Below are 14,504 nucleotides of genomic sequence, written 5' to 3'. Positions count from 1 at the left end.
TTCCTATTTGCTCCCAATAAGCCCAGCATTAAATCTCAACTTGGTGGGACAAATGCTATGTCTTACATATTCTTTTAGCCTTCAGTATGCTACATTTGGGAACTGACATTATGCCTTTCATTTGTTTTCATGTGTGCTTTACTTCCACCATATACTGCTCTTACGTACAAAAACCAACCTTCAATTCCAAATTCATGTAACTCAGTTTATAATTCAAACCTATTTGCTATAGCAAACACTTTCTCTAAATCAACAAATGTAAATCAACAACTTTCTCACTTTCATACATGACCTGCTGAAGAGCTCTGGTCTGCATACCCCTGCCTGGCATAAAGCTGCACTGCATTTCCTAAATTTCGTCCATTGAGACTCCTTGCATCCTTTAAGACAGAATTCTGACAAATGCCTTCCCAGGGACATTTAACAATTTAATCCCCCTGTAGATTCTACATTCATTCTGGCTACCATTCTCCTTCTGTAGAGGAACCATAACAGTGTGACACTTCTCAATTGTCAGTCAAGAATACAGCCTTCACACCAATGTTAAATATGTCATGTAGCTGTTCATAAGCAAACCACATCCATATTTTATCTTTTCTCCTCTTATACCATCTACATCTGACCAACATTCTCACATTTATGACTTTCTTTTCATCAGTTTTTTTTCCTTGAATTCATTTCAATTCTACTTTTCAAAAATCATTGCCATACAAAATAATAAAATGTTCCTTCCAGCATTACTTTCATTTTCATCCCAAATCCTTTTTATCACTTTTATTTTTAATTCCTTCCATTCTGCTGAAGACTCCATGTTTATCCCGCTTTCAAAACGTTTTTCAATTTCCATTAAAAACTCTGCATTCCCTCTTTAATCTTAATCTTTGCTCTCTTTATCTACATTCTTTGCAACTATATTTCTCTCTATAACTGTTATATAATATCGTTCCCTCATCCTCCTTACAGGTAATCCTCGTTTAGCAATTGCAGTTGGGACCAGCGACTCATCATTAAGTGAAGTGGTCACTAAGTAAAAATCACATGACTGCAACTGTGCTTACGATTTTACTTCAGCTTTCCTTTGTGTTACAGTGTCAGAAGGATACAACACCAAAGAGCTGGGTGAACCTAAATGGCGGGAAAGCTTTCTGGAACTTGACTCATGAGGAAGCTGGGTAAAAGGGCAAATCTTATAGCCCTTTTTCCCCACTCCCCCACCCTTTGGAATGCTTACCCTGGGCACTGGGATAATTAGCAAAAAGAGAATTAATGTTTGTATTTACATTCATTGGTGAGGAAGGGATTACAAGAGAGTAAGCAGGCACACAATGGGGAATACACATCAAAAGAATGCACTAGCACTGGCTATTTGCCTAGCACACTTAATGCTGCCAGCCATTTAGGGTGCAAACAAAAGCTTTTAATATGAAACTGATTAGGGTCTTGTCAGTGTCAGGCAGCAACAGGAACCAGCAAAGGGTTCTAATCAACTAATTGCTGAGCTTGTTAACATGCAGTTAGCACTTTTTAGGGACACGCTGCCTTGTGGGGGGGGGGGAGAAAAAATGGGTCAGGTACCGGATAACGCATACTAACTGACTGTAATAGTGAACACACGACAGATGCTGTGAAGGTCATAAATGTGTACATTGTTTGCAAAGTTACTGTTTCATCACCATCGTAACTTTGAGCAGTCGCTGTCTGAGGCAGTCGCTAAACAAGGATTACCTGTACTGCAGTAATTCTCTTAGGCATTTTTTTCTCATTCACACCCTCTTTCACTTCATCTTATTATTATACATTTTCATAAAAGTTTCATACTATATCTTCCTACAGTTTTATTTTCATTCTTATTTATTTCACTACTTTCCTTTTTTTTTAAATGTCTGTTTCTATCCCAAATGGTCTGTCCCACATTCAGGATTTTCATTCTTGTTTATTTCACTTGTTTCCTTTTTTTTTATGTCTGTTTCTATCCCAAATGGTCTGCCCCGCATTCAGAATTTCTAATCAAATTTGTATCCTTCATTAATTCTCTGTCTTTTATTATAATCAAAATAGTAACACTTTTTGATTTATCTTCATTCCTTTGCTATACGCACTTATGCTTAAATCATGTACTAAAACAGACCTTTTTCTGTTGGCAAGCAGATATTCACCATACAGTTAAATGCTCATTCGTTTTTGAGTTTCCAAATGGCCTAATTACTTCTTTTGCATTCTTTTGTATCATTTCCATCATGTAGCGAGATTTTTTTTTAACCTCCTGGATTGCATTCACTTAGCATGCTGCAGTTTTCCCCAAAACTCATGTCTGTTTTTTCCATTATCATTATTCACTGGAGTTTAACATCCAAATATCACCAACTTAGGGATTCCTATTTTCATACACACCCATAACGGTCAATCATAGGTGGCACTGGTTCATATTTTATGAAATACATTTTAGCACTTTCATTCATAAATACACCTGCACTTTCACTTTCCTGCACTGAGCAAGCAAACAAGGAAAGCAAACAGCAAGAAAATTTGGCAGGTGAGGTCAAAGAAGAGTTTTTTGCCTCTTTTCTCTTTTTTGATGATCTTTCAGTCCAGACTAGTTCTCACCCAGAGAGGCATCTTCTGGGAGTTCACAACAGGGAACATTTAATACGGACATTTGGCTAGGGGGGGTTGGCAGGGAAGACACCAAGTAGCATGAACAGTGAAGGATATGTGATGTTTCTGTAACGTTTGACTTCTACTTAAAAGAACTGAAATCTGGCAAATGTAAACTTGCTGTGTAAGAACTTCAGAAAGTGTTACTATACTGAAATAAATTAATGAAGATGACAGATTCCTGGACAGGACATTTGACATTCTCCAAGAGGGGCAGAGAAGTGAAGAATGCACTAAAAGGGGGGAGAGAGGTATCCTTTGCCAGAGGCAAACACATGGAAGAATGTGACCCAAAGAAAAGAGCATCAGGAGGTCCCCCCTCTAGAAAACAATTAATAGCCACCTGAGCAAGCAGTGCAACAGAACATTTGAACCCTCTTGAATCAAAGAAACCTAACTGCCATGAGAAAGAAGAGGTGTATACTGTGATTGGTGGTTCCCTGCTAAGGCAAAGTACAGTAGCTGTGTGCAGATCTGATATGTTGTGGGAGGTAACTTACCTTTCATGTTCCCAAATACAGAGTGTGACAGGTTACCAAGACTATTCAAACCTACCCACAACTGTTTTCATCTTAATCCATGTGGGGATGAATGATATAACCAGAAGAAAACTGAAAGAATCTCTTGAGACTGCAAAGCCTTGAGCAGGATAGTGAAGGAACTCAAAGCACAGGTAGTTGGAATGCTATGTCTGAAGAAGAGAAAACAGGATCCTGGAAGTAGACAACTGGCTGTGCAGTTGTATTTGAATATTTATATAACTTAGAGGCTACCCAAATCCAAATGACTCCAGGTGACCTTTAAAAGCAAGAAACAGTAAAAATTGAGAAATAGATCATGGACATCCAGAACAGAAAAACTTGCATAACAAAAACCCTACAAGGGCTTAACAACCACCCTTCCCCAAGGCCTGGGAGAACAGCCAGGGTTTCAAAGACTTTTGGAGACATACAGGCTGGAGTGGGGGAAGGGGGCAGGGAGGGCTATTATAGAGGACAAGTTCCCTGACAGGGAAGATATCCAGAGCCAGGGGTGCACAGAATCCACTCCAGAGTCACATTCACAAGGGACAAGAGACAGGGCAAGAAGATGAGCAGCCAATGGTGTGCAGGTTCAGAAGAGGCAAGGTGGCAGCAATAAAACAAGTGGTCTGTGTTGGCCCAGGATTCAAACATCAGAGAATTCCACAAACCAGTCCAAGTCATAAAGAAGGGTTCCGGTCATAAGAGGGAGTGGCAAGATAAGGTATTAGAAATCAAAAATTGAGCACAGGTAGTCCTCGCCTAACAACGGTAATTGGGACCAGGAACTCTGTTGCTAAGAAGCGTAGTAGTAAAGCATGACATCACATACCTGTGCCAACTTACGATGGCAATTTCAGCAGTTCCATTTGTGGTTGTTAGGCAAATCCATCATGGTTGTTAGGCATGACGTCACGTGATTGCCATTTGCGACCTCCTGCTGGTTTCCCATTGACTTTGCTTGTCAGAAGCCAGCAGTGAAGATTGCAAATGGTGATCATGTGACCACGGGACACTGTGACTGTCATAATTGCAGGTCAGTTACCAAGCACCCAAATCACAATTACATGACCCCAAGGACACTGCGATAGCCACAACTTTGAGAACCAGCTGTAAATCTCCTTGTTCAACACCACTGTAGACGCTGAACGAATGGTCGTTAACCAAGGATTACCTGTAGCTATCTCCAGTTATAGGCAAACAGTAACAAATAATTATAGCACCTTCAGTATATTAAATCCATTTTACATTGTCCAGATGAATTCCCATGTAATAGAAAAGTTGTTCAAATTTATATGAATGTCCAGAAATTTTGAATCCTGTCTCAAGTCAGATTAACAAAATGTGTGTTAATGAACCTTTACTTTCATTACATCTCCAAAAAATACGAGTGCCTGCATTTATAGAAAGTCAATCAGCAAATGGCCCCCAAAATTAAAAGGCATTTAAATTCCAGAACATGCTTTTCTCAAAGTAAATTTACAGGGAAGGTCTGTAAATATACAAGTCTTATGTCTAACAAGGTTTGCAGGAACCTTACATGACTTTATGATTGCCTTCATGTCCTCATCCCAGGAGAAGGGATTTGCCACCAGATACTTCTGGACCATTTCCCAGCAGCCCTAGCCTACATGACCAGTAGTGAGGCATCCTGAGATCACAAACTCTTATTAGAGATGTGCATAAAATGAAAAATGTGTTTTGTTCCATTATTTCCATTTGAAATAGTGGCTCAAAGTTTGGCCAGACCATTCTGAGCAAAGACAAATTCTGGAGAGATCTTGGAAGTCCAAGGCTGGTGCATCTTGCTCCTTTCTCCCCTCCTCCTTTGCTTGGCTTAGGCTTATTTATTTTAGTTATTTATATGATTTATGTAGCCGCCCATATCACATAAGTGATTTTGGATGATTTACAAAGATTAAAACATAGAAAACCCACCACATATAACTCCCCAATGCCCAAGGATAAACAATAACCCCACTCACCTAAAAAAAGAAAATGCTCACCCTCTCCCAATTATCCACTCCTTCCTTTCCTTTATCTGTGTGCCCACCCCACACTGCTGCACATACCCAACCTGTCTGTTGCCACTGCTGGGCATATCCACTTGCCTGCGCCACAACCAGCCAGCCCACCCTCTCCATCCCCAAAGTTTGTGCCCTTCCTTTCTCTTGTCTCCTGTATTCCACTACTTCAGAAGACCATTTCTTTTTCTTTACTCTCCCACCCAGGAATACTCTGCCCAAAACATGTGTGTTCAAGATCTCTGTTCAGAACATGTATGTGTATTCTGGATCCGTGCTCAGACAAAACATGCATAGGCAACTGTTTGTACATCCTTACTCCCCATCCACTCTTTACATTATGCATCATCAGTCTTCTGGTTTAACTTTTGGGTTTTTTATAGTTTTGGATGCTCTAACAATCATATATACGCAGATGTTAATTATGAGTTTGAGTGGAATGTGCTGCCATAGAGTTGTATGCAAAAGTTTAGGTTCCCATGGTCAAATTGTATGTTTTGGTGAACAAAAACTGACACAACCTCTACATATTACAAAGTTAAAAGTGATGTATTTCTGCAAATTTGAATGCAGACTTATTATTTATATGCAATTATTAACAGATTCACAATCAGAAAACAGTGAATATAGTACACGTGGAAATTCGGACACCCTTTCAGCTAGTTCTTCATGACAGCTCCTTTGGCAGAAGTATCCGTTTCCAAATGTTTCTGTAGCCAGTAAGAATTTTTCTATTCTTTTGGAATATTTTCCAATTCTTCCTTGTAGAACTCTTCTAGCTCAGAAATACTCTTAGGTGTCCTTGCATGTATTACATGTTTGGGATCTCCCTGTGGATTCTCAATAATATTCAAGCCTGAGGACCGTGAAGACTATTTCAAAACCTTTTTCGGTTTTTCCTGCCAGCACTTAATGGTTTATTTAGAGGTGTGTTTCAGAGTGTTGTCTTGCTGAATTATCTAGCCACTTTTCAGCTTCAGTTTCTTCACTTACATAAGAATATTTCTGAGCCAGAAGAATTCTGCAAGGGAGAGTTCGAAAACACTCCATACAATTTGATCAGGGGTACTTAATTTTTTCACACAACTATATTTGTTTATTGTATAATGGATAGTCTGTATATGAGAGATTCACACACTGTGCTAAGTCATAAACTATGTATGGTTTATAAACTGCAGTGGCTAGGTTCATCTAGGCCAAAAATTCAACCAATATTTTCTTGTGTTAGTAAATTGTTTGTCTTTATGTTGCACCACCCACACGACATATACACGTACATACACACAGAGACCATACAATCAGTTAGTTAAAGTCCTGAGAAAGATTTTTTTAAAAAAGCCACTTCCCCCCCAAAAATTATCACATATTTTATTTTCAGTATTAAATTATATAGTTCACTTTCTAGGATAGTGTATTGATTCTAGCTGATAAAATATGGTTAAAGCCTGATATATTGACACTCCTAGATTAAATTCTGTCTTCATAGTGTGTATGTGAACACATATAAATTTCAATTTCTCAAGAATTTTGAATATGAAGTTTCAGACTACAGATTTTTTTTAAAAAATCAGCAAAACAGTCTGAAAACATTCCAAAAAGTCACTAAAAAGTCATGTTATAAAAATCATTAAATATTATATTAGTCTGCTGTACAGATGTTAATCATTTGTAACTTGTAAGAAAAAATAACAGCCTTTTCAGTCCAATCACCATCAGAGAAAAAAGAGGTTATAATTTTGAGATAAAATCCCAATCAGATGCTTTGTTTTTGAATATGTAGCTTATTTCCAAACAACATCAGCATATTAGATGAGATTAAATATCCCTGGTTTGGTCTCTGATACTCCTTGAAAATTAATTAGCATTACTGTTGTTAAAAACATATATATATATATATATGTATGTATGTATGTATGTATGTATGTATGTATGTATTTTTAACAACATTACTGTTGTTAAAATATATATATATTTTAAGAATATATAAAAATCTTAAAATGAATCCATTTCTTGTGTGCTTTCCTTGTGATGGAAAGTTTTAAACTATAAAAAAGGAGAAAGGAAAAGTAGCATTCATAAGAATTAAATATTCCAATAATTAAATATTCCAAATATTCCAATTAAATATACTTCTGAAATTTATCAGTGTTTTCTTTTCTTCTAACAGATAATCCTGAAACAGTGAACAGGAATGGAATGGAATGTCAAGAGACCTTGTTGAGAACAGCAAAGCATTGTTACTGTACATACAACCCTGTCTCTTCCTTAACAGAATTGCCACAAACTGCATGCTGAGTAAAGAGTTTGTTCATCTGGACAAAACACACTTAAGAGCTAGTACTGCTATATCATATATGAATATTAAATATGGTATGCTTAGTATATTCAAAACTAATCTAGTTAACTACCTGATGCCAGCTGTGATGGTTCAAGACATAAAAGGGTAATATTTTTCTTTTAAAAGTTTTATATAACACTGTTTACTTCTTAGGAATATTGTCTTACCACCATAAAATAGTGAATGTAAGTAGTCCCGTTCATATATTGTAGAGTTCACAATTTTATGACTCTTTCAATGTTAGCAATAAATGATTTACATTGGCCACTAAATCCAGGATCCAAACAATTACATGATTAGTTCCCCATAAGTGCTGTTGCTTTGGTTGCATGTTTCTTCAACTGTACTCTCCCCACCCCAGTTTGCACAGTGAACTTCTCTTGAAACTGGACTTTCAAAAGTACATTGTAATACTGCAAAGGAGAATGTGGCTCCAAGCGTGTAGGTTAAGGGAGAAAAAAAAAATACTTTGGGCATATCAGAACTCTTTGGTTCTTTGCCAATATATGCCAACTATAGATTTAGTAATTTGACATTCTGTACTCTCTTAAAAAGCTGACTTCTCTATTGCAGGACAAAATAAGTGATGCAGTAATGGAATGTTATATTCCTACACCACTAGAGGTTCCAAACAAAATAGTTTTCCTAGCCCGGTGTCCTCCAGATAGGTAGGATTACTGTTTCCAGCATATGCAGCCAGCATAGCCAATGGCCATGTGGTGGTGGTGGTGGTCCAGGGAGTCATAATATACCATGTCTGAGGAACAGTCAATTGGATGAAGCTGAAACAGAGGATCCAAGGTAAAGCACAAATTGCAGTAATGCACACAAGCTGCTTTGGGATATGTATGGAGAAGTTATACTGGAATCACAACATTCTAGAATTAAATCAAACCTTTGCACGGTATGATTTTCATACCCCTAACAAAAGTCTTGACTATGTTATTTTACAAAGAGAGAATATTTTTTAAAGAAGTCTTTGCAGAAGTGCCTAAATTTTGTCACATAAAACTTGAAACTTAAGTGACACTGCAGTCTATAATTGAATCTATGCCAGGTGGTTAAGCTTTCAGATTTGCAATCAGGTTACCAAAAATAATGTTATAACTTCTTCCCAGTTAAGGAAATGGGGCTACAGGTTATATGAGATGATATGACATTCTATTTTAACTCAAAACTCAATGCAGTCACTGTAAAAGCTAATAAGTGACTTTAATATAGATGATTAGGAAAATATGGAAAAGGATGTACAAAGAGCTTCATTTTAATCCACTGTTACTGCTGCCATATTTTTAAAATAAGATTTAAAAAGGTATAAACAGGCTTACAACACAGAGAAAGAAACTAGTTCTTTTCATTGTTTCTTTAAAAGATTTTATGTCACAGAAATACAAAGTTATATTTTATACAGCTGTATTAAATACAGATTGTATTATATACAGCTGTATACTGTACAGGCACACATATGGGCAAAACAGATTTTAATATTTCCTTTTTCAAAACTGCATTGATTTACAAGATAGTTATGTACATTTGACTAAGGTATGTTTGTTTTTAAGGTTTCCACACTGTTTTACCAAATATGTTACATTTCATGTTTTGTATGTTGCACATATATCTCATAAATATATAGTTTTTAAATTAATGTTTCTAAACAAAAACTTGTCTAGGAAAATATGCGTAATTGTTGGAAACATTTTCCCTTATGAACATTATAAATGATTGCAGTATTTTAACTTGGGCTTTTCAGACTGATATTAAGTTTTATAGCTTTGGCAGCACCGCCTATTGTAGGAGACCAGAACTACTAATTGATGTTTAACAACTTTATTTTACAGTATTAATTTTGTTTTTCAAATGTCTAATGTCTGTTTATATTAATAGTACTTCGATCATTTAAGGAAGAACACACACATACACCCAAAAATCTTATGGAAAACAAGTTTGTAATCTTGTATTTATTTTCATTTGTGAGAAAAATGTATGCAATTTTTGTTTTTACTTGTAAATTTACTCTGTCATTATAACTTGTTTGTTGACTTGGCTGTTTACTTAACCTGTGGTTGTTAAGAGTTTTTTAATGATCCATTTAAATATTTGGTACTAAATGGCAAATTATGTATGTTTACAATATTTAAACTGTAGAAAGAATATATGAACATACTATGTTTAAACAATTATTTTCTTAGAATCACTCTAATATTATTTACTGTCCATTGATAAACAGATTTTCAAGACATGTATGAGTTTTCATCCTGGATAAAGAATGAAAAAAAAGAAAATGTATTTTTTTAAAAAAAGAGATCCCCTCTGTTGGATACAAGTTTGTTCTGTTCCTATATTAAATATATATATATATATATATATATATATATATATATATATATATATATAACTATTAAATGATTTGTTCCAGAAAAGTCAAGCTGATCTCCATGGGGATATGCTGGAATAAATGGTTTAGGTAGTTTTAAAGTATGTGTCACAGAGAATGTACAAATGGTGAATATGACATTGAACATGATAGATATCTGTACAATCCACTTTTGAAAATATAGCCCTTAAATTGTCCCTTACCTGCTTTCTTACAAATTTTTGAGGAAATATTGATTCATATTTCCTCCACCACAATATGGTCAGCAATTTCATTTTTATTTTGCTCAGACTCCCCAATTCATAAACGGGTTGTTTTGCTTTTTTAATGAGCATATCAACATTCCTATGCTTTAGAGAGGACAGTATTACTTGATTTTAGTCCTAGCTAGTTGTTTTAACCCTCAAGCATTTGCATGCAAGTACTTATTGACCAGTTTCTTAATTTCACGTTTCTTAATTTTGACATCTAAACAAAACTGAAGTAAACTTCATTCCACTGATTTGTTGCTTGGTCCACACTGTTGTCCCAACATAGTCTTTAGATGAGATCACAAAACAAGTTCTGTTCAAGCCCTACCAAGTGTGTGTGTATGTGTATTTGCTGAACTAACTGTGAATGTGTATGCCAGATGTGATGTCCACCTGCAAAAGCATCTTATTTCTATTAGTTTCAGCAGGGCTATCTAGGGCAGCAGAAGTTATGCAAGTATAGACCTGCCCCATATGTATGGCTGTTTCCAAAAAAGCAATTTACTAGTCTGAGCTATATTGTGCCCATATTCACCACTTTATTTAATCTCTGTGCCTCTTGCTTTTGGTCTGTATTAAGAAACAACCTAAATATGAAATATGAAGTGCATACTTTTATTTATTAGAGGGTAATTTTGTAGTTTACATTGATTTGGGGATTTTTTTTTTGTATAAATGTTATTTGCCAAAATTTCACTTATATTTTGGAAAATAATGCATAATGATAGTAAATGGACCTCATGTTGGTTTTATTTTTATTTTTTATAATTCCTTTGAAGCAAATGGGCCAAAATAGCATGCAAATACAGAAACTGGAGCATAATTTCAAATTATTTGAAATGTGTCTGTACTTTCTATAAGAAGGTCTTTGCCAAAATACCTTAATCTGTCCATACAAAATGATTTACACTGCTAACAGTTAAATAAATCCCTCCCATTAGTCCATGTCCTTAACTATTTAGCAGCATACATACCCATTTATAAGTGTGTTGAGATATTATTTAATTGCCAATGTGCAATCATGGAAATAAAAAGAAGCCTTTTAAAATCATTCTGTATATCAGTTTTATTTCATTTCTATGACAGTGAGAAGCAACATGCTTGAATGGAAAAATACATATTTTTCTTTTAGTTACAAGAAATAAACATAGAATGAAATTTAGTTTGCTTTCAGACAGTCGTGCCAGATATATTGATGCTTAGCATCTTCAGTTCATAATGAAGCAGCACAGTATCAAATTTCGGTAGGACAAGAAGTTGTTCCTTCAATTTTGGTGCTTGGTATCAGCTGTCTCAAAGTACTTTTTAAGTTGATGGTCTTCTTTGAAAGGGGATTCCAGGAAAAAAAGGCATTGGAACTCTCAGAGTTGATCATTTCTGAAGAAAAGTCTTGGGCATTGTTTGGTTCTTCATCATTGGGTGTTTAATGGGCATGTGCCAGTCTTCTACCTCTCATCTATCACAGTCCTGAAATTTTGCCGGGTCTTCACTTTGGCCAAGATGGATGCAGTGTCCTCTGCTGTCTTATTGGGGCACTACAAAAATATTCTATTTTATTAATGTATTTATACTTGGTGGGGGAGCAACGCAATGGAGTTCGGGGGGGGGGGTTCCTTTGCTCTCTCTACAGGGAATCCCAGACGATATTTATCCTAACCTGAAGAAATTGCCTTGCAGAAAGCATGAATTCTATTGGTCCCTTCTCCTGTCTGACCATTCAGATATATCCTTCCAGGTTGCCCAATTTTGTACTTCTGTATGTGTGTATGTGTATACCTTGGCTCTGAAAAAAAAAAACTTTCTTTTTGTTTTATACATCTTCATTTGTACCTGTTTTACAGTGGGGCAAAAAAGTATTTAGTCAGTCACCAATTGTGCAAGTTCTCCCACTTAAAAAGATGAGAGAGGCCTGTAATTTTCATCATAGATATACCTCAACTATGAGAGACAAAATGAGAAAGAAAATCCAGAAAATCACATTGTCTGATTTTTAAAGAATTTATTTGCAAATCATGGTCGAAAATAAGTATTTGGTCACCTACAAACAAGCAAGATGTCTGGCTCTCACAGACCTGTAACTACTTCTTTAAGAGGCTCCTCTGTCCTCCACTCGTTACCTGTAGTAATGGCACCTGTTTGACCTTGTTATCAGCATAAAAGACACCTGTCCACAACCTCAAACAGTCACACTCCAAACTCCACTATGGCCAAGACCAAAGAGCTGTTGAAGGACACCAGAAACAAAATTGTAGACCTGCACCAGGCTGGGAAGACTGAATCTGCAATAGGCAAGCAGCTTGGTGTGAAGAAATCAACTGTGGGAGCAATAATTAGAAAATGGAAGATATACAAGACCACTGATAATCTCCCTCGATCTGGGGCTCCATGCAAGATCTCACCCCATGGGGTCAAAATTATCACAAGAATGGTGAGCAAAAATCCCAGAACCACATGGGGGGACCTAGTGAATGACCTGCAGAGAGCTGGGACCAAAGTAACAAAGGCTACCATCAGTAACACACTAGGCCGCCAGGGACTCAAATCCTGCAGTGCCAGATGTGTCCCCCTGCTTAAGCCAGTACATGTCCGGGCCTATCTGAAGTTTGCTAGAGAGCATTTGGATGATCCAGAAGAGGACTGGGAGAATGTCATATGGTCAGATGAAACCAAAGTAGAATGTTTTGGTCTAAACTCAACTCGTGTTTGGAGGAGAGAGAATGCTGAGTTGCATCCAAAGAACACCATACCTACTGTGAAGCATGGGGGTGGAAACATCATGCTTTGGGGCTGTTTTTCTGCAAAGGGACCAGGATGACTAATCCGTGTAAAGGAAAGAATGAATGGAGCCATGTATTGTGAGATTTTGAGTGAACACCTCCTTCCATCAGCAAGGGCATTGAAGATGAAATGTGGCTGGGTCTTTCAGCATGACAATGATCCCAAACACACCGCCCGGGCAACGAAGGAGTGGCTTTGTAAGAAGCATTTCAAGGTCCTGGAGTGGCCTAGCCAGTCTCCAGATCTCAACCCCATGGAAAACCTTTGGAGGGAGTTGAAAGTCCGTGTTGCCCAGCGACAGCCCCAAAACATCACTGCTCTAGAAGAGATCTGCATGGAGGAATGGGCCAAAATACCAGCAACAGTGTGTGAAAACCTTGTGAAGACTTACAGAAAACGTTTGACCTCTATCATTGCCAACAAAGGATATATAACAAAGTATTGAGATGAACTTTTCATATTGACCAAATACTTATTTTCCACCATGATTTGCAAATAAATTCTTTAAAAATCAGACAATGTGATTTTCTGGATTTTTTTCCCCATTTTGTCTCTCATAGTTGGGGTATACCTATGATGAAAATTACAGGCCTCTCTCATCTTTTTAAGTGGGACAACTTGCACAATTGGTGGCTGACTAAATACTTTTTTGCCCCACTATTTCTATCTGATAGTTGGCCTTATGGCCATAATAAAGATATCATTTGGATTGGACTGACTTGATTTGATTTGCTGTTGTAATCAGTTGATAAAATAGAGGTAGTGCTGCGACCTGAAACCCTGCAGCTTTAAGATTAAGTTATTCTCTGAAAAGCAGTCATGCATAACAGCCTTCTCCAGTGTGGTACCCTCTGGAGTCACGGAGCCTCTATTCCCAAGAACTTGCTGGCTGGGGATGAAGGTTGGTAAAAAAAAAGTGGCAGAATCTCTTGTGGATATTTTTTTCCCCTGGTGATCATTTTTTGGAGCCTTTCCATGTGGCAGCTTTCAGCTGTTTGTTTCATGTATGTAAAGTGACTAGAAATGAAAAACGCCTTAAAAATATTTTCTAGATTTCAACCCCTTCTCTCACCTTCTCTCAGTGATAGTCTGTATTCTGTGTGAACCTTACTTACCAAGTTCTGATTGGTGGATTCCCCTGTTTCCTTGCCCTCTCTCCTATGGTGGGAAAGCTAGGACCAATCATTTTCCCTCCCTTGGGCAGGACTTTTTTTTTTTTAATTATTAATCTTTAAAAAAAAAGTGAACAAGCAAGCAAAAGGAGACAGGGGAAAAAATAGATACAGAAATATAATATCCATAAGTGGACAAAGGAACTACCAAGATTGTACAATTAGTGCTCAATATATCATTGATGAGAAATTAACCATAAAAAACTCAGTGAATGGATGAAAGAATGGCCATTGCTGAGATATTAGAGAATGTTGGAACTAGAACAGCACAACCTGAGGTGTGGCTGGCATGGGTTTTTTTTATGGTACAATAAAGTAATGTAGATTTCAAAAATCATGTTAGAAGTGCCATATTAAGAATCTGGAATAAATACAGATCCAGGCTGTGTCC

At 36.8% G+C, this 14,504-nt stretch overlaps 1 protein-coding gene across 3 annotated transcripts in view; it reads left to right on the top strand.

Annotated features, from left to right (window-relative positions):
* MBNL2 (muscleblind like splicing regulator 2) overlaps positions 1 to 9,843 on the top strand; it is a 78,374-nt gene extending 68,531 nt beyond the window's left edge. For all 3 annotated transcript variants that reach the window (XM_088136439.1, XM_088136438.1, XM_007428391.4), the window contains one exon: positions 7,368 to 9,843. In XM_088136439.1, the coding sequence (XP_087992565.1) occupies positions 7,368 to 7,495 (128 nt within the window). In that variant the 3' untranslated portion in view covers positions 7,496 to 9,843. The remainder of the gene's footprint in view (positions 1 to 7,367) is intronic.
* Positions 9,844 to 14,504: the final 4,661 nt, after the last annotated feature.

Source organism: Python bivittatus, unplaced genomic scaffold, assembly GCF_059951505.1.
Source record: "Python bivittatus isolate LINGU-HERP-01145 unplaced genomic scaffold, Pbiv_v1 ctg000060_np1212, whole genome shotgun sequence".
NCBI lineage: Eukaryota > Metazoa > Chordata > Lepidosauria > Squamata > Pythonidae > Python > Python bivittatus.
Note: the sequence above shows the minus strand (reverse complement) of the source record. Positions and strands in the feature narration are given on the sequence as shown.